Raw genomic sequence first — 26,004 nt, forward strand, 5'->3', positions numbered from 1 at the left:
GGCTAAACATTGAACAGAAATGTGTGACTGCTACGTATTTTTCCGTAATAAAATTCCATGTGTATATTGGATTGCAGGATAGTGGCCAAGGCTCTGCCAGACGTGAACGGGGAGGCCAGACACCGCCTCTGCCACTTGGTGGAAGCATTTGTATCCTCGGATTTTATTCAATTTTAAGAAAATGCACAGAATCTTACCAAGGAAAACACATATTTTTGAATAAATGGATCACTGCACTTGGGCCTCCCTTTGTGGGTTTACCCTTTCAATACTGGAGGAAGTTTTAGTACAAAGAATTAATTTATCCAAACTATGAGGGGCTCCTAACTCATGTACGTCAGGGCTCAGTGTGACCCAAATGTAACTCTCGGCTGATCGCGTTCCGGTAATTTCTAATTGGGCACAAAGATAATCCTCCTAGACTATCTGGAAATTTTCTATAAGTTTGGGAGTTTTTTGGAAAAGCTGTGACAAAATAATGAAACTTGAAGAGCAGAAATATTTTGTGTGGCAAAAGAAGAGAAGTAAAAAGTCAGATGTGCATTTGACCTTCTGAGATAATCAGAAGCCTGTGAATGAGAACTTAGCATCTGTGATCATGTGTGCGTGAGTGTTCTAAGGAGTCCAGGCACAACATAGTCACACTGGCCAACCCCCCCGCCCCGATCCTACATGGTCATAGCCATTACTGTTCCCATTTGATGAAGAAACTGAGGCACGGAGAGCTTTAGGGACATCCCCAAATCCCCAGAAGTTTTCAGAGCTGGGTTTCCATTTCCAGGCCCTGGGCTCCAAAGCGCGAGTAAAGCCCTGGGCTGTGTGGACGGTGGCCGACAGGAAACGGGACCCTTCCATGAACACACACACGCTTCCTGGCGCCCTGCCATTGCCGGTCTAACGTTATTCTAGTTAAAATGCCGCTGACGTGGCTCCTGTTAGGAAATTGAGGTTTCACCGAACTCTACTCCATTTTCGGCAACATGAGTTATGCTGGGGTCCCCCTTTGTGCCAGATGTTTGTGGCAGACGTGGCTGAGATCGGCTTTGGCTTCTCACGGCACCCCCAGGGTGAGCGTCTGCGCTCCCGTCTCTTCCTGAGCTATGGCTTGCTCAACCTGCAGAGCAAACGCCACAACCACCAGAAACACTCAAGATGTGCTTCTTTACAGATAATCATTCTGCACCTCCTGACGTAACCACGTACACCTCAGAGCACTCCATACAGATGGAGCGACCACAGGGTTCCACGGGGTCCCGGACAGCGCCCAAGTACTGCAACGCCGAGCTCATGGAGACCGGGGATGGTATGTCCCAAAGCAGAGATGCGTTTTTTTCTGGGAAACGGTTTGTGCTGATGTCCCGTTCTGTGCCCGTGACTGGGTGTGTTTCTTCCTGGGGTGCAATCTGCTGCCATTTTATCTGCTGAATAACGAACAGTGGTTCAGCAACTGAGAAATTCTTGTTCAGGTGTTAAGACCGTGAACAGTCACTTAGAAGGGCAAGATGAAGTTAAATGTACAACAGAATTACTGTTAGATGGGCCGATATGTTGCTTTAGACTTCGGAGGAAAGAGGGTCTTTTTATCCATGTTGGACAGAGATGTCAGCGACTTGGTAACAGGCTGCGGCCCAGGGCTGCTTCTTCCTTCCTGTGGCCTGGTCTTGGTATGTTCTGATTACAGCGGCGGTTTGTATCACCTAGCCGCTGTTCTATTTAAGTCTTAGTCCTTCCCCGGGGTCATAAAAGTCAGTGTAGAACCTAGCAGTGAATGAAATACAATGCCCCCGTGTGAAGCCTCATCGAGCAGCCTTGGAATGGCGTAATCTTGTAGTGCACGGGACTCGCAGGCGGACAAGGCGGCCTATCCGAGCCCCAACAGGTAGACACGGAGGACTATCGGAGCCGCAACAGGCACAGTGGACAGGCACAGTGGCCAGGGAGGACAGCGCGGTTTTGTGGATCCACAGGACACTGTGGCGTCCAAGCACGTGCTCCCAGAGGAGAGGACCCTGTGGGAGCTGATGCTGGGAGCTGGCTGAGATTCCAGCGAATAAGACTCCCTGTGACATGCACAGCTGCCATCTGCGCTGCAGCTCCTGATGCCAAGATGGTCGTGCGATAAATGCACAAAGCGCATCTCCAGCAAAAAGCCGCCGAGTGTCCACATCCAGGATATCCACCACGGTGGCTTTTTGGTGTTAATACGATGAATGTGAGCAGCAGGTGGTCTGCGTCGAGTGTGACTGTGCCACTGCAGTTTTGTTCTCATGTCTTGATGAGCATTGAACGGTTCCTGACGAGGGTAGATAAGGATGCTGTGACCTGAGACTCTGCAGTATTGTAGCTTGAGGAACCAAGGAGTTTTTCTGTCTTGCAAAGCCGTCAGGGAGGATGTTCCAGGCTGGTGACTGCTCCATGAGGTATTCAGAGATCCAGGTTCCTTTCAGACCGCTGCTCTGTGTTCCCACGGACACGGCTGTCCTTGCTGTGGTTGGGACTGGGTGATTGCCACGCTGGCAGGGGTAGGCTTAAGGTGAGAGTGGCTAGGATTTACCTAATCTACATAATGACAGGGAGCCTGGGAGTAAAGTGTAGCCATGGCCTGGAGGATGGATGATGGATGTTGGTGAACGACTGTCTGCACTCACCTCAGCTGGCCGAGGGATGGGAAGGACGACTGATGATGCCGTTCAATGGTACCTGGTTCTTTCAGATTTGACTTCCTTATGGATTTTCTGCTGTAAAGAGGAGAGAGCCTGTGGTTCTAGGCCAAGCATCTCACTCATCTCATAACATCTTGTATCCCTTAGCCAACATTTTTGTCAAGTTTCAGAAGTCCTATCAAACTGGCAAGCATTTCTCAGTTTGGTTTAACCATTGGATTTTATATCTGTGTCTGCATCTCTATTTTACATCTATGTGGTTATTTGACACTCTGTAGTACATTTGTAATAGGTTCTATTTGGTGGAAGTTACTCTCAACAAACCCTTGCTGCTACTTGAATTTTCAAGGTTGCAAGTAGAAAGGAGAGAATAAAAACCACATCTTCTCTAATTTTAAAATTTGTTGTTCCTCAAATCACACCAGAAGTACAAATATTACAAATTATAAAAGCAGTCAGAATCAAGGTTAAGAGATTTCTGGGTGATTCTGGCTAATCAGCAGTATTTGCTGAGGTGTGTGCAGCAGAGCAACATGCCAAGAAGCCCGGGACGGGGAAGAGTTGGGAGGCCAGGCTGTGACTTCAGAGGTGCTGTTGCCTCAGGAAGAGGAGCTAGATGCAGAGAGGATAAATGACCACAGGTGTGACCACCGCCGTCCTTGCCGCGGTACGGGGGCCTTTGTATGGGGCCCTTTGTGAGCTGAGTTATGAACCAGATGAAGGCTGTGCAGGCGTGTGAGAATCCAGGCCAGACTCGACGGGTGGAGGCTTGGCAGAGGTGAGGGGCCAGACAGCCTCGCTAAATGTGCAGTGGCTCACTGCAGACAGTGCCCATCAGTCGCCGGACAGACCGGCTTGAACTTCAGCCCCCATGGCAGCTGCCTTTACCTGTCTGCCTCCACCTTCTGAGGCCTAGAGGCGTCGCAAATGTGTGGTTTTTAAACAGATTTGGATGAGTTGTTTTCTGCACAACACACTTTGACAGACGGAGGCTGGTTCTCCACAGTGGCCCCAGGGACTTGGCAGGGACTGGTGGGACAGAGCCTCAGAGCACAGCACCAGCTCCCTGGGAGAAGACGGTGCCCGTGGGACGGAAGAAAGAAGAGGCACACAGTGCTGAGGCGTGAACTCTAGTTTGCTCTTAGACATGACACACATGCCTTCTGGAAGTTTGCATGAAGCACTGCTAAAGCCACCAGTGCGGATAGGTCCTTAGATCAGGAGACCCAGAACACAGTTGTATTTGAAATCCTTCACATGCTGCAGTCTCTTCAAAGAGGACTACAAGTCATCTCTAATAACGTTGTAAAATTAATTTTTTATTAAATGCCATGGCTTTTTTTTTTTTTTTTTTGTGGGGTAGGGCCGGTGTGTGACAGTAAAACAACAGACGCAGTGACACAGCTGGTGGGTGTTGGCTCTGGGCCCCAGTTGGGCAGTTGTATGAAAAGAAACCGAAAAGTCTCTACAGTGGTATGAACCGAAACACCTGGATTATGTGTTTTCATGTATTTGACATAAATGCGCACATTTGTACGCTAAACGCACATTTTTCTATATGTAATAAAATTCACACCTTTAAATAGTTAACATATATTTTATTTTAGGACCTCCCCCACGATGTGAGGACTAATAGCCACCCCCTCTCCCCCCCGAATATTAAGAGCCACATCGCAGGGCGGTGAGGCACCCCTCGCGAGGTGGGGACTAATCGCCACCCCCTCTCCCCCTCTGGCTATTAGGAGTCACCTCGCAGGGGGGTGAGGCACCCCCACAAGGTGGGGACTAATAGCCACCCCTTCTCCTCCCGCTGGCTATTAGGGGCCATGGTGGACTCACAGCCTGTTTATGATATTGTGAGTAATATCATCTCCCTCTCTGGAAATTATGAACTCTTTCACAGATGGGTGTATACCCTCAGTGTGTACACCGTCAGAGGGTGTACACCCGTCTGTATTGGGAGTAATATCCTCTTCCTCCCTGAATGTTAAGAAGAATATCCCAGGACTGTTTGTACTCCCTGCATTATTGGGTGTCATATCTTCCTCTCCCACGTGGAAATTAGAAACAATATCACTGGGGGCATGTACACCTTCTGTAATATTTAAAGTAATATCATCCCCTTCCCTCCAGGATCATGGGAACAATATCCCTGGGGAGTGTACACTTTCTGCCATATATGTCATAATATCATCCCTCCCGCCTTGAAACATTATGAAGGACCATCTCACACGGGGTGTACAACCCTTGGTGCGATATTGGGAATGCAATTATTCTCTTTTCCCCCGGCATATTTGGAAAAATATCAGAGTGAGTGTACCCCTCCTGCCATATGAGGATTACTATCCTCTTCTTCCTTTCTGGATATTAGAAAGAATATCACACGTGGGTTTGCACTTTCTTCGATATCTGGAGTCATGTCATCCTCTCTTGTTTTGAATGGCAAGAACAGTGCCTTGGGGGGGATGTACACACCCTGTCATATTGGGAGTAATATTGCACTCTCCCCTCCTTGATAATTAGGAACAACATCCCATGCTCTCTGTCCCTGGATATTAAGAACAACATCACAGGTAGGTGTACACCCCCTGCGGTATTAGGAGTAATATGATTAATTATTAAACATCCATGATCGATATTAACAATTATCAATGATACTATTAATAGGATACTGTTATGGATAATTATTTTAAATATATGATTATGCATGCTTAAAATAATTGCTAATATTGTTATTTTATTACCAGCATCACTTAATATTGATTTAAGTAACAATTGCTGATATCATTATTTTATTAGTAGTGATATTACTACTGATTATTAATGCTAATCGTTAACATTTTTAACTATTTTACTATCTTTATTGTGATTATTAATGTCGATGATTACTCTTAATTTTTCTTATATTTATTAATATTAATAATTAATAGACTTGTTCCTGATATCCAGCGGGGAGGGGATGATATCACTCCCAATATCGAAGAAAGTGTACACCCCACTATGATGTTATTCCTAACAGCCAGGGGGTAGAGGATGACATTATTGAAACTATGGCAGTGGGTGTACCTCCCTTCGGTCGTCTTGTTCCTTATATCCTGGGTGGGAGAGGATGATACAACTCCCAATATCGAAGGGGGCGTAGACCTCCCCCGTGATATTGTCCCTAACATCCAAAGGTGGAGAGGATGATATTTCTTCTGATTTTACAGGGGGTGTACACCACCCCCATGATATGGTTCCTAATATCCAGGGGGCGAGAGGATGATATTAGTCTCCATATTGCAGGAGGTGTACACTCCCTAGTGATATTGTTCCTAGTATCCAGGGAGGGAGAGGACGATATCACTCCCAGTATCGCAGGGGGTGTACACCTCCTTGTGATATGGTTCCCTATATCCTGGGAGGGAGACGATGATACTAGTGGCAAAATCGCAGAGGGTGTACACACCCACTGTGATATTGTTCCAAATATCCAGAGGGAGAGAAAATGATATGACTCCCAATATCACAGGGGGTGTACATCCTCCTGTGATATTGTTTCTTATATTCAGGGGGAGAGGATGATATTACTCCCAATATCGCAGGGGTTGTACACACCTCCTGCGATATTGTTCCTAATATCCCGAAGGGGAGAGCATATTACTCTCAATATGGCAGTGGGTGGTACACCTCCATTGTAATATTGTTCTTAATATCCATGATGGGAGAGGATATGACTCCCAATATCGCAAGAAATGTACGGCCGCCTGTGATAGAGTTCCTAACATCTAGGTGGGGAGAGGATGATATTACTGCCCATATCGCAAGAGTTGTAAAACCCCTTCGATATTTTGCATACAGTCCTGAGGGGAGAGGATATTATTCCCGATAGCGGAGAAGGTATACACCCCCCTGTGACACTATGCTTAATATCCGCATTGGGAGACGATGACGTTACACCCAATATCACAGGGGATGTACACCCACCCTGGGATATTGTTCCTTATATTGAGAGGGGGAGAAGATGCTATTGCTCCCAGTGACGCAGGGGCTGTGGCTGTACACCCCTCCTGTGATATTGTTCTTAATATCCTAGGGAAGAGAGGATGGTACTACACCCAATATCTCATGGGCTGTACGGTGTCCGCTCAGAGATGTGTGGGGCTCTCTTACACAAGTAACTCCTTCTCTAACTTTAGCCACATGCTGGTCATCCAGGGGCCTCCTAAAATCCAGGAGTATAAAAACCAGTGGAATTTCTGAGAACCAAAGATGGCGCATGGCTCTGGTTGGGCTGCCACAGGCAGTTTTGTGAAAAGACAGAGATGTATTTCTCATAGTCCTGGAGTCTGGAGGTCCAAGGTCAAGGTGGGTTCAGGACTGGCTCCTCCTAAGGCATCTCTCCTTGACTGTCAGATGGCATCTTCTCTTGTGTCCTCGTGCGGTTGTCCCTCAATAGATGTCTGTGTCCTGATCTCTTCTTACAAGGGCATCAGTTCTAATGACTTCGTTACCTTAATCACCTCTTTAAAAGGCCTATCTCCACATACAGACACATTCTGAGGTCCTTGGTTAGGACTACAACCTGGGAATATTGGGGTATGCAATTAAACCTGAAGCAGATGGGGTCTTATAACCTGTGTCACCCAAGCTCATGCCAGAGCCCCATGAGGAAGCCCCAGGTCCCCCCTTTGATATGGTTTAGCTGTGTCCCCACCAAAATCCCGTCTTAAATTCTCATGTGTTGTGGGAGGATGGAAGTGATAATTTGACAGCAGAGAAGACAGTTGCTGCCAGGGAGGGGAGAGGGGACTCCAGACCTCCAAAGGTTGGAGGGTCCCAGGCCCTGGGCAGAGCAGGCAGCCCCACCCCTGTGACACCCCTGAGGATGGCTCAGGAGTCGGAAAAGGTGGAATCATATGTAGAGGCTGGTTGGGGAGATAGGAAGTTGTTGAATGAGTTTTTAAATGTTTCCATCAAAATTCTTACTGCACCCTTGGTGTTGGTGGGGACCAGTGGCTTCTCCATGTGCCTGGCTTCTTCCTGGCTCTGACTCTGGGAGCCTGGCCTGGCCTAGGGCTGCTGGTTGGATTCATTGCTGGCAGCAGGTAGAAGGTGGAGGAGGGAGAGGAGCTGTCCTCAGTCCTCTCTTACTCATGCCTGTCCACGTTAGCAGCCCCTCCCCAGGCATCCCTTGCCCATAATCTGGGGAGTGCTATTCTCACTTCCCTTGGGCCCTGCCCACCGATCTCCAAAGAATCCCGTCAGTGACTCCTTTTAATCACCTCTTTGCCTGTGACAAAGTCTTCTGGGACCTCCTGACTGATACAAGGGGAAGCCTGGCTATCTGTGCAACTTGTAAAAGTGAAGTGAGTCATTCACACTGGCATGTATCTACAAGTCACACAGCTTTGCAACTGGAGTGACTTTAAGCTCATCTAGCCAAACCTTCCATGACAGATGAGGACACCCAGAATCATAGGATAGAAGTGACTTGCTCCCATCTGGGTCCGCCACGCTGAGACTCAAGCGCAGAGTCTAGCAAAGCACACTTCGTCCTCCCTTAGAAGGAAGATCCTACCCGCACGGCTTACCTCCAGCTACCCTAGGTCCCCCCACTCTCCCTTAGAGGGAAGTTCCTGCCAGCATGGCTCACCTCTACCTACTCTAGGTCTCCCCCACCCTCCCTTAGAAGGAAGGTCCTGCCAGTATGGCTCACCTCCACGTACCCTAGGTCTCCCCACCCTCCCTTAGAGGGAAGGTCCTGCCAGCATGGCTCACCTCTACCTACTCTAGGTCTCCCCCACCCTCCCTTAGAAGGAAGGTCCTGCCAGTATGGCTCACCTCCACGTACCCTAGGTCTCCCCACCCTCCCTTAGAAGGAAGGTCCTGCCAGCATGGCTCACCTCCACCTACTCTGGGTTTCTCCCAACCTCCCTTAGAAGGAAGGTCTTAGAAGGCAGCACGGTTCACCCTCTCCTAACCTAGGTCTCCCCCACCCTCAGAGGGGAGTCTTTGGGTCAGTCACAAGACTACTCCGGACATCTGTAAGAACAAATGGTTTCCAGCACAGTCCTTTCCTGGGGTCTGCATTTTCCCTCTGGGATGCTTGGAAGTTGAAGGGGTCAGGCAATTCAAGTTCTCCCTGGTATCTCAGGGGCCACTGACACACAGGAAAATGTGCTGCTCTGCTCGCTGTTTGACTTTGATGGATGCAAATTTGTTCTAAATGAGCCTGACATTCATTAGCATGTAAACATATGTTACTGGTGGCGGCTCGCAGGGCCACATGCTGATGGATTTTATGGGCTGCCCCCGCCGGACATCACCAGGCTGCCTGGGTCTGTGCTGCTTCTGGCTGGGTCTGTGCTGCTTCTGGCTAAGGCTCCAGATGTTTTGGTGCACTGTGAAGTAGACATTTTCGCTACAGGGTTATGTTTTTTTCCAAAAAAGAAACACAGACAAATCTGTGAAAAGAACTTGAGTTTATGCGCCGATCTACTGGAAGGAGACTCTTAGAATGTCAGCTGCTCAGTGTCTGCTTTGACTCCCGGGCAGTTCTCTCTGTCCTGTGGCTCAGATTCTATGGGGCTGAATTATACATTTGATTCCAGTTCTGCTCAATATTTCCCCACAAGTAGTGCTGTGGATGCGACTGATGCCTTTAGAGATATCTGCAGCAGGAACAGTGCAGAGAATACAACACGCCATGCTAAAATATTTTGAGCTGAAAGCAATTAAGAAGCGCTCTGGCCTTCCCTCTAGTTTCTGAAAAGCACACAACATAATCATATTATACAAAGACAAAAGTGCCCTTTCTCCCCTCTCTGCCAGAAAGGACGCAGCTCAATCTCTGTAGACAACTTCAGACCCTTATTCAGGAAACAGCACCAGAGGAATTTACACAAAAATCTATCATTTATTGGCCTTCCCACAATTTGTTGCCCCCAATGACCCAAAGTCCTTTTACTTTGTCTTGGCACTTCTAGAAACATTTATTATCCTTGTTGAAGATGTTATATAAAAGAAAGGTCTGAGCTGTCTCTTTGAGATTCCCTCATTCCCTGTGTATCTCCCATGTATATATGAAATATACATGCTAATAAACCTCCGCTTGCTTTTTGGGGGGTTCATCTGTCTTTTGTTATAGGAACCCCAACCAATGAAGCTAAGATGGGTGGAAGAAAAGATTACATTTTTCTCCCCTGTAGTAGCATTATTCTAGCAATAGCATTATTATTTTTTTTTTTGGTAGATTTCTGTTGAATACACACACACACACACACACACACACACACACACACACACACAGAGCAATGTAAAAAGAAAGAAGTGTGGGGAGTTCTGATGAAATTTTAGGTCCCAGAGATACCTAAATATGTTGAGAAGTTGTCTTTAAACATTGATTTTTTTCCCACATTTATTCTCATATTTTTGATATTTTTTTCTTCTGAGATACCATTTCTAGATTGTTTTCTCTACATTTCCTTGCAAGTCCGAGAGAGTATGCTGGTTAGTAGTGTGTCCAATGCACTACCTCTGTCCTTGTCAGTAAAGAAATGTAGAAATTGAGAGGGATGTGAGAGTCACGCTACACAGAGATGGAAACACAGATAGGAGGTAAGTAAAAACACGTGAAAACCCAGCATTTCTGGAACTCTCACCTACTCCTGTGCCGATATTCATCCTTCAGCTCTGCCTCCGTTCTTCCTTTCTTTTCTCATGCTATGGGGTCTGCTTTGGAGACGTTATCTACTTTCATTCTTCCAAAGTCAAGCTTCTAGCTTTGGTTGGAACTGCAGACCCATTTACTCATTCAGCAAATACTTTCTAAGCACATGGATAGTCACTGAGAATACCGTGGTTCACCAACATGACCGTGGCCCCTGCTCTCACGAACCTGCAGCCTGATGGGGAGAATGGGCACTAATAAGACAATCACTCTAATGGGTTTCTGATGAAGAATTCAGGAAAGCACACCAAAGAAAGGGAAGCGGGGTTCTCTAAATTTATGCTGTAAAAGAATCTGGCGTATCTTGGGATGAGAGGTAGAAAACCGATGCATTCTGGAAGGTATGATCCCCTTGCAGTCTGGAGAGAAGTAGAGGTTGATTGTTGAGGGCGGTGGAGTGTAGGGACACCACGGTCTAAACAGAGATGGGGGTGCTGCAGAATGCCTCTTGCAGCAGGAAACAGGCACGTGCAAGGAAGTAAGCACGGGAGAAAGTGGCACAAGACAAGAATGAAGGCAGGCAGGCAGGGGCTGGGAGATGATGGTAGATGCTTTATTCTCTTAATAACAGCAACAGGATGCTGTTGAAAGCACTTGAGGGAGGTGGGGAAGTGGGTATGACATGTTTTGTGTTTGTAAAATTATCACATTGTCTTACCAAACTATACTCCCTATTTTTTAAATTTTACTTTAAGTTCTTGGATACATGTGCAGGTCTATTACATAGGTATACATGTGCCATGGTGGTTTGCTGCCCCTGTCAACCCATCATCTAGGTTTTAAGCCCTGCATGCATGAGGTATTTGTCCTAATGCTCTCCCTCCTCTTGCCTCCAACCCCCAACAGGCCCCCGTGTGTGTCGTTCCCCTCCCCGTGTCCATGTGATCTCATTGTTCAACTCCCACTTATGAGTGAGAGCATGTGGTGTTTGGTTTTCTGTTCCTCTTTTAGTTTAGTTTGCTGAGAATGATGGCTTCCAGCTTCATCCATGTCCCTGCAAAGGACAGGAACCCATTCTTTTTTATGGTTGCATAGTATTCCGTGGTATATACGTGCCACATTTTGTGTATCCAGTGTATCATTGATGGGCACGAGATATCCTCTTAACATGTGATCCAGCTATTGCACTGTTCAGTATTTATCCAAAGGAGTTGAAAACTTGTGTTCACAGAAAAACCTGCACACGGACATTTATAGAAGCTTTAATCATAATTGCTAATTTTATTGCAGCTTTATTCATAATTGCTCAAACTTGGAGGCAACGAAGAAACCAAAATGTTCTTCACTAGGTGAGTGGATAAATAACCTGTGATATATCCAAACAATGGCATATTCTTCAGCACTGAAAGGAAGTGAGCTGTCAAGCCATGAAAAGACACTTAGGAACTTTAAACATGCACGGCTACACAAAAGAGACCCATCAGAAAAGACTAAAGGACATTCAGAAAAAGGCCAGACTATGGAGTGAAACTATCCGTGGTTCCCAGGTGTTGGGAAGAGGGAGAGATGATGAGGTGGAACATGGAAATTTTTAGGATTTTAGTGCAACTGCTCTGTACGATGCTATCATGGTGGATACATGTCATGACACCTTTGTTCAAACCCATAGAACCAGCACCAAGACGGAGCCCTCATGTAAACTGTGGACTCTGGGTGACAATATGTCAACGTCGGTTCTTCAATTGTTACAAACGCTCCCTCTGGGCAGGAGAGTTTTTAGTGGGGGAGGCTGTGCACGTGGGGGAAGGGAAGGCATATAGAAGGACTCTCTGCACCTTTCCCTCAATTTTTCTGTGAAGGTGAAACTGCCTAAAAGATAGTGTATTTTTTAAAAATAAAGGAAAAAAAGGAAACAAAAAGTCCTCACGAAAATCAAATGAGAAAATGATCACACTGGGTGCTTCAGGTCAAAATGGAAGAACAGGGGCTGTATTTACCATCCCACCTGATGACTTTTTCCTCACTGCTTTTCAGCATTTTTTTGGAGTCTAGTCAGTGCAATAAGGCAAGTTAAAATATATAAAATGCACCCTTATTAGAAAAGATTTAAAACTATCTGGATCTGCAGGTGACGTGATCACCTGTGTGGAAAATCTCCTGAAATCACAAAAAGCCACTAAAACTAATAATAATAAATTACTTACTAATAAGTGAGTTTGGAAAGCTTGCAAGATACAAGCTAAACACATAAGCAATATCTCTTTATACACTGGCAAAGAAATAATTGGAAATGGAAATTTACAAAGCAATATTAGAGCACATCAAAACATGAAATACCTCAGACTAAATCTGACAAAAGATGTGTAAGATCTATACACTGAAAAGCAGGCAGTGATGTTGAAATAAATTAAAGAACTAAATAAATGAAGTGATATATTGTGTCCATGGATCAGCAGGCTCAATATTGTTAAGATGTCAGTTCTGCGCTTGTGGATCAGAGGTTTAATGCAATTCCAATCAAAATCACAGCATGATTTTTATTTTTATTTTTATTTTTCAGTAGAAATGAACTAGCGGATTCCAAAATGTGTCTGGAAATTTAAAGAACCCAACAGAGCTAAGACAACTTGGAATAAAACGGTGGAGGACTTACCTGAACTACCAAGATAGTGTGGTATTGGTATAATAAGAGAAAACTGGGTTAATGAAACCTCCTAGAGGGTCTAGTAATAATCTCACAAACATGTTACATATACGTAGTAGATTTTTGAATAAAGGTTCAAAGACATCAAATTAGAGAAAGGACGATAATGATAGAAGGATTAAATACCGTAGGCCAAAAAGAGAAAAAAGAGCTCCTGTTAAATATCTTCACATTGTTGTCACTCATGCAATTCAATTCACATTTTGTGTGTCTAAAAGTTGAGCAGACTTCTTCATTCTCTTTCCCCAATTCACTCCACAGAGATGCTGATGTCTTTCAGTGGAACTTGGAAGTTTGCTCTTCTTCTTAAAATGACTCTCTTAGATACTGTTTATGCAAGAAGTTGTGGGACTGTAACTTACAAATACTGTTCTAAACCTTGGAATCACACGTTCCCCTTTTTCTCTACTTATCGTTTCTAGTAAGTTTCCCATTTCCTCTTTCTCCTTCATATTTACACTGCATTCCTTTTAGTTCAGGCTTTTGTTACCCCACTTGATCTCTTGATGTGGTCACCTGAATGCCCTTCGTGTCCCAGCCTCCTGGAATCCTTCCTTCATGACCCTGCAGAACTGCCCTCCAGACCCGCAGGTGTGACCCGGAATCAAGGATCTCAAAGCCGAGTGGGATCTGAGAGGCTATCTAGACCAATCCTCCATTACAGACGTAAACCTTTTGATGACTTCACTTCAGAGCCCAAAATATTTGCACTGCAGGCAGAATCACCTAAATCACTTAATGTGATGTTCAGTCTTCCCGTGGTATCTTCCTCTCTGCATCTCCCTACTTTCGGTCAGCCATTTCTCACTCATGACACCGAACCCTTCATTCACATCACATTATTGTTCTTCTCCACACACACACACACACACACACTTGTTTTCTGCCTGGGTTTTTTGTTATATTATTCCCTCTGCTGGAACTACCATTTTCCAAGATCTGACTACAGAATTTTAACGTATTCCTCAGAATGACTCACATATCACATATTCGACCAAATGGCTGCAGATTCTGTCACCTCCTCTCTTGTCCTATGGCAACATGGAGAATCTTCTTCTCTTAGCCAATAGGATTTATCATGGTCCTTCTTTATCTTAACAATAGTTTAGCAGGACTGAGAACTGGGAAGTAGATTTTTCTCCCAGGGGTGAGCACTGTCTTAGTTTAGCAGATCTCCCTGGGTCTCCACTCTGGTTGTAGAAAAGCAGCCCATAGGGCATGGTGGGGAGGAGAAGAAGGGGAATTAAGCTGTGGTGCATGAAGATGGACAGTTGTGACCCGTACTCCGGGGTTGGGAGTTGAGGCCACTAGGAAGGAGAAGCTGTAAGGATGAAGACGAGGCATAAAAAGTGATGCAGGCCGGGTACGGTGACTCATGCCTGTAATCCCAACACTTTGGGAAGCCAACGTGGATGGATCACGAGGTCAAGAGTTCAAGACCAGTCTGACCAATATTGTGAAACCCTGTCTCTACCAAAAATACAAAAATTAGCTCGGTGTGGTGGCACATACCTGTAGTCCAGCTACGCGGGAGGCTGAGGCAGGAGAATCACTTGAACCCAGGAGATGGAGGTTGCAGTGAGCCAAGATCATGACACTGCACTCCAGCCTGAGTGACAGAGCGAGACTCCATCTCAGAGAAAAGAAGTGATGCATAGTAACAAGACTGCCCGAGGAGAAAAGGAAATCAGCAACCTTCTCCAGGGTGGGATAGCTGAAGACCCTTTAAGAACAAAGGTGTCTACTTTCCTTCTTAGGATGCTCTATCGTGATTTAATGAACCCCTCACAATCTACTGTATTCAGTATTTGGCATGAGTCAATTTAGGGGAATTCTAGAAAACATAGCTGGCTGTTATCAGGTTAATGTAGATTGGGAGGAAGGAAAAAACCCCAGGAGCCACGTAGGAAGGACAATACGTGAAAACAGAAGAAACTTGGAGTCAGTTCACCCTTCAAACAAAATCCAGTTTCCAGAAGACATTGTGAGGGCTGCTGGGTCTTCCTCACCTGCAGATGGGGGATTCCAGATACTTATACTTGAATCTCACAGGATGGGGTGATCACCACCTGCTCTCAAATGGGATGAGTTACAATATCTTCTATCGGGAGGCAGTAAATAAGAGGTTAGGTACACGTCTGTAGTCATCACAATTCTGTCAAGATTGCTATTTTTACTTCCATGTCATAGATGGAGAGCATGATGCTTGTGGAAATGATTTGCTCAGGGTCTCACCATCAAAAGTGGCAGAGGAAAGATTCCAACATGTTTTAAAAGCTGCAAACTGAGCCGACTCCCATCCATGCTGTCATACCGACTGAGATTTCAATCCTCCTGAAGGCAGGAAACTTATTCCATTTGCTTTTATACTCTCCATAACACTAATGAGCAAGTTTTGCTCAAAGTAACACGGAATATTTTGCTGACTCAAGGGGTAAGAGAAGAGACTTAAATGACACCATCACAAGTCAACATTCAAGGAACAGAGACATTTAGCATTAGCTGTCTCAGTCAAATCAACAAACATGCACATTTATCCTTTACATGGGAGTAAGACAGCAAACACAATTGAAAAAATGAGCCAAGTGTAAAAAAAATGTGTCACAAAGGGATGGATTTAGACAGGAGAGCAGTGAAGTAGGTTATAAAATGGTCAGCATAATCCATTTTAATGAATTATTAGCTGAAACATGCAAAGCATTTAGGATTTCTGGGAGAAGTGTACAAACACACCAAATGTTTGTCCGACATTTTCTTCACTGCTTCTGTCTTTCCACAGGGCTAGAGATGATGTTGACCAACGGCCTTGGGAGGAGAGGTTGCAGCTGAGCCCACACCCTCTCAAACTCCTTCAGACTGTTTCTGTTTTTGTAGACTACTTTACCATTAACAACAAATCCTAAGATTTAATCAGTACAGCAGTCATTGGCCAGAGTTCAAATTTCTGATTTGAAGGAATCTGCACTCTGCCTGCCAGGATCGACTATTAATGGCTTCGTCCAGAGAGGAGCTATGTCTTTGCTCACTACAGAACAGTATTGAGGCTTCGAAAGGGGTATTTTGCTGGTCACCTCCTGGTCATCCTTCTGCTCACCAAGAGCAGATACTGTTCTCAGCCCCTTACATTTACAAGGTCGTTTAATTCTCACATAGCCCTTTCAGATAGATGCGACTATTACCCCCCTTTTACAGAGGAGGAAACCGAGAGGCAGAGGACATAGGTGAATTGTCCCAGATCACAGAGCTGGCTATGGAGCTGGGACTTGCACCCGGCCAGCCTGGCTCCAGAGTTCACTGCCCTCCTCCTGTACAGCACGTGTGACCTGCAGTAATCACCGCCCAAACAGGCAGGCACTGCGGATAGCCAAGCACACCTCTTCCGACTTCAGCACGGAGGAAGGTTCGTTTTCATTCTGGTGTTCAGCTCAGTTAGGACTGTTTTTATCACAAGGACGCACAACCCAGAAAGCTCAGTCACGTGCCGTTGCCTTCTACGGTCATGGTTTTCTACTTTTTGGCCCCATTTTCCTGAGGACTTGGCCTGCTGGGACGTGAATGATGCGTTACTACTGTAGAGACAGAGGTTCAGGTCTAGTGGCACAAACAGCGACAGACCCCATGAAAATGCGGGCGCGGCCCCTCCATCCCAACAGCCTGGATGGCTGCTCCATTCTGCTCCCATCACACACGTCCCCACCCAGCCACGCCCCTTCTCCTTTTCCCTACTGGATTCATCAAATCAAACCTCACTGTCCTTGGCAAATGTACAATTAATTTACTTACTGCCCAGAACAAAAGCGCACTTCCAGTTAACATGACACCCCTGCTGTAATAGAACAGCCTTAATTCAGACATGATGCAGGAGGGCCGTCCTGGAATCGGCAGCTGTTTTCTGGGGAAAGCCTCTGTCCCACCTGAGTCCCACCTGAGCCCGACACTTGTGCCACACTATCCCCATGGTGTCTGAAAGCTCCATGAAGACAGGCTCACTCTGACCCCTTCACACCCACAACGCCAAAGAGGAGCAGGTGTTCAGGAAAAGTCTCCTGCTAGTGCTGAAGACAGGAATACTTCCTCGTGGTGCCCAGAATGTCAGGAGAAAACAAAGCACCATGTGGACACCTTCCAGGTGAATTTTGGAACGACTGTACCGCATGCCAGTCATCCTTTTACAGAACAAAACCAATACCGGAAAACATGTGTCGCCCGCAGAGAGATGGTCCGTTTGACGGCTTACAAACACACCTACGTTACACTGAATTTGCCTCAAGCCACCGTCTCTGTGCTAATGTAAAAAGTCTCCATAATTAACTACTAGCCTTTTTCATCTGGTGCTTTTTAACAAGCAAGACAGTCCTGTAACACTCAGGCATTGTTGAAAACGTCAAATGGAAGCCTAGAAACCTCTTCCGTGCAGCTTCACTGCAAAGTATTTTGACGTGAGCCAAATCGTGCTATTCCTACATCTCCACAGGAAACTCAAGGCTTCATCAAGGAAATGCAGCATGATTTCTGCTAGGCACAGAAATTGTTGGGGGGGGGGGGCATGAGGTTGAGGGAACATTACATAGAAACCAACCCCGATAATCACCTGCATGAGAGCCACACTGGCCGGCAAGCCCCGGTCGGCTCAGTCTCCGCACAATCACAGGCGTGAGTCCTGGAGGGCAGACACCTGGCACTGCTGACCACCCCAAGGTCGTGGCCTCTGCCCCTTCTCTGCTGCCCATCAGTTCCAAGCTTCTGGCAACACCGCCTGCTGCCCCCACTGCCTCATCGACTCTTCGTGAAAAGCAAATGTTGCCAGGATAGCTTATGAGTACATTTGCCAGGAAAGCAGCTCCGATTGACGCTGAAACCCCCTTCTCACACCCCTGGCAGCTCCCTTGCCCCCGATGTGCACATGCTTGCAGCTCTGACCTTGCTCAGTGTCCACACAGGCTCTGTCCCCTGGAGAGCCAAAGGCAGACTCAATGTTGAGTCAGAAATACACAAAGAGGGTGACGATTACGAACTGCCTGCCCCCCAAAACACAGGTTGAAATCCTCACCCTCAATGTGATGCTGTCAGGAGGTCTTTGGGAGGTGATGAGTTCCTCAGGCTGGAGACCCTTAAATGGGATTTGTGCCTCACAAAGGGGTCCAGCAAATCCCTCACCCTCCCATTGTATCAGGGCCAGAGAGAAGGTATGTGCCAACCAGGAAGGAGCCCACACCAGAACCCACCCAATAGCACCCTGATCCTGCCTTCCAGCCTCTAGAACTGTGAGAAACAAATTCCTGTTGTTCATAAGCCACTCAGTCAATGGTGTTTCGTTACAGCAGCCTGAGCTGCCTGAGATGACGATGCTCACCGTCCTAAAGAAAAGGCTACTCCCCTCTCCCAGAAAGAGGGGTTTAATTAAAATCCCTGTCTCTCCTCGCGGCCACCACAGATCTCACTTCCCCACCCCAAAAGCCAGCAGTTGCTAGGATTAAAGGAAAATGAGGATTGTTTTAGACCAGCCCCTCCATATCGGTCTGAAGCCTGTAACTTTGCCCACTTCCACGGTGGCCGTGTCACTGCATTGCCCATGTCAGCTCTGTGTCTGCACCGGGTCCCAGGCTCTGCACAGACTCCTCTAGCTGGCCATCCAGCACAGCCATTTCCCCTTCTGCATTGCAGGCTGTCCTTTGATATCGAACTCCCACCTTTCTGCAACCCAAGGCCTTCCGATCCAGACATTCGGGGTAAGCTCAGCCATGTACTGGAGTCGTTGACTCAGGTAACCCAGGCCCAAGACGTTGGCACCAACCGTCTACTGGCTGTGGGATCTGCATAGCTACTAGCTGCCCCAGCCACACCAGGGCCCGGGAGGGGAGGCAGAGGAACCTGTGAAGCTGCCAACAGCCATATGGGAACAGGGGCCCCTGGAAGGAGGAGGATGCTATGGCAGGAAATTCAGAGACAGAAACAAAGAGCCGCAGGGCTGGACAGGTCATGGCCAAAGCCTACACTGCTGAATTTTCCAGGTTTCTGAACTCAATCGCTGACCCACACAGCACATGTTTCCTGAGTGCTGACCCCACGTGGCATTGGATACGGCAATAAAGCAGGACTCCCACCTCCCCCTTCCCCAACACATACACAGGGCCTCCGTCCTGGCGGGAAATCAGGCCTGGGCGCCCAGCTGGCACAGCGAGCCTGGGAAGGGGGCCGTTTCAGACGGACAGTGGGTGCAGCCTTGCCAAAGCCCAGCAGTCACCTGCACTGCCACAGCCAGGCTGAGTCCAGATCAGCCGCACAGAAACCTGACCCGCTCAAGGGCACGGCTAAGCTCATCAGGGACAGACACCGTCTCCTGCTCATCTCCAACACTTTCTCTGCATGTCTAGTTACACACGGACAACGCAGTCTCAGAAGCACATCAGGCCTCCCCCTGCTCCTCTCTGTGGTACCACTGATGGGGAGGGGCCGGTATGGCCGCGAGGTCGCATACCCACAGCCATACCACGCAGGCCTTCGACGATTATTTCTGCCAAAGAACCCTGCTGCGGCTTGGAGCACACCATGGTGGGCTGGAAGCTCCACCCGGAGAAACAGCCATGCTTCTCCCCAGAGCCAACGGAGGGCACCCCCGACCCTGCATTCAGCAGATTACTTACATTCTGGAAAACATCTGGGTTAATGGGGAACAGTAAAATGAAAAGGTCACACTAGAAAGGTTAGAAGGCTGTGTGAAGTCTCAGGAGGTCCAAAGGTTTCTGAACCAAGACTGCTGCGGTCAACGAGCTTACAGGAAAAGTTTCCACACGGGCCTTCAACAAGCAACACTCAGCAGGGAGGAGCCACGTTCTGCGCAGAACCTCAGAACCAGAACATCGGACACCACAAAGTCACATCAGAGCCAACAGCAACTGAAATACAGCGCTCTCCTAAGATGTGTGCGTCACCTGCAGAAAGTCACCACACATTAAGATGGGGGAAGAAAAGGATAAGGTTAGAAACAAATTTGAAGTAATTTCTGCATACGTAAAATTTCTACTTCCACTGGTTTTCTTTCTGGGAGTAACAACTTTTACATGAGATGCACATCCCCGTTGGAAGGAGTTTGGGTTTTCTGTGGGCAGAGTCAAGGGCTCTCCAAGAAATGTGAACTTTTTCTCACTCACTGAGCCGCGTGCCCTGAGGCCGTCCTGGCCTGCCTGAGCACCTCCCTGCTCTGCCTCCAGCCAGCTCCTTCCAGCACTCACCCCGCTGCTCCCAGAGCCTGCACTGGCCCAGGATCTCCTCTTCTGCTGCTGTCAATCTTCCACTTTAGGGCAAATAAGTTGGAAACTAGAAAGTTATAAAACCCCTTGACTTTTTAAAAATTTGTCTTCTCAGAAAACAATACTAATTCTACTTCCATGGTTTAATATGTTGCCCCCATCTGCATGTTCATGGATATGTGTTTTTATATATTTTTTTTAAATCAGTACTTCTAAAAGTATGCACTGTTGCTACATTCAGTTCAATTACATTTGATGTAAGAAGTTTTAATTTCAGTGAATTCAGGCACTCAAAATTTAAGCCCTCTGACATCTATTAATCAAATGGGAAAATGACAGGTAGATATTACAAAAATCAAGAGAAGTGTTTAATGTAAATCCTGCACTTTCAAATACTTCCACAAATGTAATGTATACATTAGTACATCACCTTGAGCATTTTCACAACTCTTTGCACTCAAATTCCATTCTTAACTTTTATAGATAAATCGACATCCATATGTGATTTTAAGCAGCTCAAACATCAGCTCTTAAAAACAACCAGAAATGCTGCGGGCAAATCCCACCAAGCAGCAAATAACGGAACTGCACCCAACAACCCAGGTACCTCCCCTGAGGCATCTGGAACTTGAGCATTACAAGCAGCCTTTGGTTTCTGAGGCACCCGAGAGTGGGGACTCCCAACTCCCCAAGTCTAAGAAGGCCTCAGCGATAAGGAAAACTGGTCAAAAAGTCATCCCTGCCGGCTCCCTGCCACGGGCTCCTCCCTGCCCGCCCTCAGCCACGTGCTTACAAGATCTCACACTTCCTCTCTGTCCCGCAAAGCCTGACTCCTGATTCCAGCCCTGCCGCTTACTGAGATGTGGCCATGGACGTCAACTGCACCTGTAAGGGGAGAAGCCGGTCAGGATACAGGATCCTGGCCATCCTGGCAGCGCTCAAGCTGATACTGTAACTTTGTAGTGAGTTACTTAATGCAAAGGTTTAACTTTGAAAAATTTAGATATGTGTATTCTAAAAGGGAAATTCTGAACGTAGAACACAGGCCACACCCTCACACTGATGTTGTCTGGCCAGCACTCTTTTGTTTGCCTTTTCAATAGACGTTTTTAAAAGCAGTTTTCCGTTCATAGCAAAATCAAGAGGAAAGTACAGAGAGTCCTCACATATCCTTTCCCAGCACAGGCACAGCCTCCATCATTCTCCTGCCCTCACCAGACCAGCATGTCTGTACGACCGACAGACCCGCATCAACACGGCACCACCACCCACAGTTCACAGCTCACACGAGGACTCGGCCTGCTGCTGCTCACTCTGTGGGTTTCACAGACGTGGAACGGCATGGATCCCCCATGAAAGCCCCACCTGGAGTTGCTGCCCCACCCTACACACCCCCTATGCTCCTCCCATTCATCTCTCCCCTCCCCAACCCCTGACAGCCGCTGATTGTTTGACTGTCTCCACAGCTTTGCCTTTTCCAGACTGTGCTGTAGTTGGACTCAGACAGCAGGCAGCCTTTCCAGATTGGAGTCTCACTTAGCAACATGCGTTTAAGATCCTTCTGTGTCTTTTCATGGCTTAGGGGTCCAGTTCTTTTTAGTGCTGAATAATATCCCAGTATCTGACATACCACAGTTTATCCATTCACCTACTGAAGGGCACCTTGGTTGCTTTCTAGTTTTGGCAATTATAAAGCTGCTGTCAACGTCTGTGTGCACATTTCCGCATGGAAGTAAACTTTCAGCTCCTCCGAGTAAACGTCCAGGACTGTGATTGCTCCTGTGGTCGGAGAGCTAAGTTCCACGGAAAACCGCCACGCTGCCTCCCACAGGAGCTGCCCCACTTCCCCCAGCGATGAGTGAGGGTCCTGATGCCCACACACCCACCAGCACGTGGTGGTGTCGGAGTTCAGGTTTTGGCCAGGCCGATGGGTGCACAGTGACGCCTCGCCCTATGACATAAGACGCGGGTCATGTTTCCACGTGTAGATTTGCCATCTGTGTATCTTCTTTGTTGGGATATCTGTCCAGGTCTTTCGTCCATTTTTAATCAGGTTGTTCATTTTCTTGTTGAGTTTTGAGAGTTCCTTGCACGGTTTGGATAACAGCCTTTATCAGATAAGTCTTTTACAGATGCGTTCTCCCCGTCTGTGGCCTCCCCTCTCATGTCCCTGAGACACTGTTTTTTATTTTAAAAAACACCTCAGACAGAAAATGGACCTTCCAGCCCACCACGTTCTCAGTTTGGCCGTGGTCACCACCCTCCCAGCCCTGGTTCCCACCTTTTCACGATCTGCTGGTCCTATGGGCATCAACCCATACCAAGTCCCTAACATATCTCCAATGATGGCAACGTCAAAGCCGGCAGTTTGCAGGTAGGAAGGAGCCGATGGAGGCCGGAGCAGAATGTGAAGGCCAGCGGATTCATCCCTCGGGGACCGGCAGGCCTCTCAGATATCCCCCGGGTCACCTCCCAAATGAAGTACCTGCTTTGGCCGTGGGCAGGAAGCAGGACCTGGCCCAGATCTCAGCATATTTGACCTGGCACGGCATTTACTGGTGAGCCTCCATAACCGGAAACTCTACTCTCTGGGGAGAATACATTTTCATTATCAAGGCTTTTAGGCTTTTAATTAAGAAACCAAAGAGCAGTGCCTGGAGTGAGGATGCAGGGACTCTGGGTGACCCACACGCTCGTTTCCACCTGGCACAAAGGACCCTGGAGTGAGGGTACAGTGCCTGCTCTGAGTCACCAGCACACTCATCATTTCTACATAAAGAACCCTGTGAGTCTGTCCCAGGACTTTTTAGCCTAGATCTAAAAATTCGCAGCTCAGGAAACCTTCATCATTTTAGGAACCTGAGGGGTGGGCCAGGGGGATCTCACAGATTGTGGTGCTGTCTATGGGGTCATCAAAGTGCAGCTGGGGCTTCCCGCAAGCACTTCAGGGAGGCCGTGCACTGGCCCGAGGCTGATTCCGCCTCCTATCCTCGGTTGTCATGCCCAGCCGTGAGGGGAGCCCCCCGCTTCAGGAGCGGTCCCTGGCTCCAGGCCCTAACGTCCATGTCCAGGCCCCTGGTAGGGCAGCTTCTACCCCAGGGAGGCTGGGACTGGAGACAGCCTGGAGCTCTAGGCAATCCTGGCAACCACATGCTTCCCGAAGTGGCTGCAGACAAACTCCTACTTCCAAAACCTGGCACGGGCTGTGTGAGGCCTGGAACGCGGGAGGCGCGATTACCCTCTCATGGTTATCAAGTCACGTCATAGTCTCTTAGACCTATGTGTGACTAGAAGTATACACATTATGGAAGTGTATATAAATGTGAATACAGACACGCTTATTTTCCTTTTATATACCTTACATATATGTGTACACGTGCATATGTATAAAACATGGAAGAAAAAACCATACTTAAGATTTCAAATCTCAGTCGCAAAGATCTCAGAAGCAAATTATTATTCTTAAATTCTAAACAAAGATGTAACATTTTACATTCTTACAAAACGTTCTCTATTAGCATTTTATTTTAAAAACTAAGAATGCATTGCACTCTCTCAATTTTGATTTTTAACTCAGCTCACAAAGGCCCCTGTACAAAGGCCTCCGTACCGCAGCAAGGATGGCGGTGGTCACACCTGTGGCCATTTATCCTCTCTACATCTAGCTCCTCTCCCTGAGGCAACACACCTCCGAAGTCACAGCCTGGCCTCCCAACTCTCCCCCGTCGCGGGCTTCTTGGCATGTTGCTCTGCTGCACACACCTCAGCAAATACTGCTGATTAGCCAGAATCGCCCAGAAATCTCTTAACCTTGATTCTGGCTGCTTTTGTAATTTGTAATATCTTTACTTCTGGTGTGATTTGAGAAACAACAAATTTTAAAATTAGAGAAGATGTGGTTTTTATTCTCTCCTTTCTACTTGCAACCTTGAAAATTCAAGTAGCAGCAAGGGTTTGTTGAGAGTAACTTCCACCAAAGAGAACCTATTACAAAGGTACTACAGAGTGTCAAATAACCACACAGATGTAAAATAGAGATGCAGACACAGATATAAAATCCAATGGTTAAACCAAATTGAGAAATGCTTGCCAGTTTGATAGGACTTCTAAAACTTGACATAAATGTTGGCTGAGGGATACAAGATGTTATGAGATGAGTGAGATGCTTGGCCTAGAACCACAGGCTCTCTCCTCTTTACAGCAGAAAATCCGTAAGGAAGTCAAATCTGAAAGAACCAGGTACCGTTGAACGGCATACTCAGCCATCCTTCCCCATTCCTGGGCCAGCTGCGGTGAGTGCAGCCAGTCGTTCACCAACAACCATCATCCATCCTCCAGGCCATGGCTACACTTTACTCCCAGGCTCCCTGTCATTATGTAGATTAGGTAAATCACGGCCACTCTCACCTTAAGCCTCCCCCGCCAGCATGGCAATCACCCATTCCCAACCACGGCAAGGACAGCCGTGTCCCTGGGAACGCAGAGCAGGGGTCGGGAAGAAACCTGGATCCCTAAATACCTCATGGAGCAGTCACCAGCCTGGAACATCCTCCCTGACGGCTTTGCAAGACAGAAAAACTCCTTGGTTCCTCAAGCTACAATACTGCAGAGTCTCAGGTCACAGCATCCTTACCTACCCTCGTCAGGAACCGTTCATGCTCATCAAGACATGAGAACAAAACTGCAGTGGCACAGTCACACTCGACGCAGACCACCTGCTGCTCACATTCATCGTATTAACACCAAAAAGCCACCGTGGTGGATATCCTGGATATGGACAATCGGCGGCTTTTTGCTGGAGATGTGCTTTGTGCATTTATCGCACGACCATCTTGGTGTCAGGAGGGGCTGTGCAAATGGCAGCTGTGCAGGTCACAGGGAGTCTCAACTCGCTCGACTCTCAGCCAGCTCCCACTATCAGTGCCCGCAGAGTCCTCTCCTCCGGGAGCACGTGCTTGGACGCCACAGTAGCCTGTGGATCCACACAACAGCACTGTGTGCCCCAGGAGCTTAGAAAGTACCACTGCATCAATGCCTCCACAGGTGAGGCCGGGGGCAGAAGCCAACCTCAAGCAGTTACGGTCCTCCGTGGGGCTGGCATCCAGGCAGGAAGGCGGCTCAGCGGCTCTCCTCTCACTGTGGAACTTCCTAGGTCCCCACATGAACAGAACCTAAATAACACGCAACGAAAAACAGGAACGAGAACACGACCAACAGCTTCTGAGATGAGCAAGCTGGGCTGATCATGAGACACCTGACGGGGACGGTGCCAGAGCCCCTCCCAGTGACCTGTGAGGACGGCGCTGCCAGCATCTCCCTAAAACCAGCCCAAGTCAAGTTAGACTTGAGGCTTTCCAGGAGTGGGTAGATCCATTCAATCCTACAGTCTGAACCTTCCAGGCCGTGTCTCTTGGCCCTCATCTCACATATGGGAACCCGGACGCTGCACCATAAACGCAGCCCCAAGCCCTCGTTCCTTCTTCAACACCACACACCAGTACAGTGAACACTTAGGATCTGGGCATTCACATAAAATACTGCTTAACTAAAACTTCTGATTTAGAACATGTTTAATTCCTACTCACAGAGCTCAAAGTGTTCTGTCCTAGGAGGCGGTAGCTGTAACTAAGCATGAGAGAAGAAGGGATCAGAGTGGTGCCAAGTATTAAATATTCCTCTAAATCTATTCACCAGGTCGCCATGCTATTGTCACCTGCTTCATTTTCTGTCCTTAAA

The 26,004-nt window shown here is 47.4% G+C and overlaps 1 protein-coding gene and 1 long non-coding RNA gene across 13 annotated transcripts in view; one reads left to right on the forward strand and one right to left on the reverse strand.

Annotated features, from left to right (window-relative positions):
• The window catches only part of LOC139358253 (uncharacterized), a 127,959-nt gene that overhangs the window by 16,050 nt on the left and 85,905 nt on the right, over positions 1 to 26,004 (reverse strand). The gene's annotated exons all lie outside the window — the stretch shown is intronic.
• LOC139358252 (disco-interacting protein 2 homolog C-like) overlaps positions 1 to 26,004 on the forward strand; it is a 62,045-nt gene that overhangs the window by 15,853 nt on the left and 20,188 nt on the right. For 3 of the 11 annotated variants that reach the window (XM_071078726.1, XM_071078725.1, XM_071078727.1), the window contains exon 3: positions 1,169 to 1,303. In XM_071078726.1, the coding sequence (XP_070934827.1) occupies positions 1,169 to 1,303 (135 nt within the window). Of the gene's footprint in view, positions 1 to 1,168; positions 1,304 to 5,186; positions 5,883 to 10,097; positions 10,314 to 11,604; positions 11,664 to 12,874; positions 13,012 to 25,420; positions 25,459 to 26,004 lie in introns of those variants that run through there. The other 8 variants (XR_011612937.1, XR_011612936.1, XM_071078732.1 and 5 more) reach the window with 8 other exon arrangements.

The sequence above is a fragment of the Macaca nemestrina genome, chromosome 14 (assembly GCF_043159975.1).
Source record: "Macaca nemestrina isolate mMacNem1 chromosome 14, mMacNem.hap1, whole genome shotgun sequence".
Lineage (NCBI taxonomy): Eukaryota > Metazoa > Chordata > Mammalia > Primates > Cercopithecidae > Macaca > Macaca nemestrina.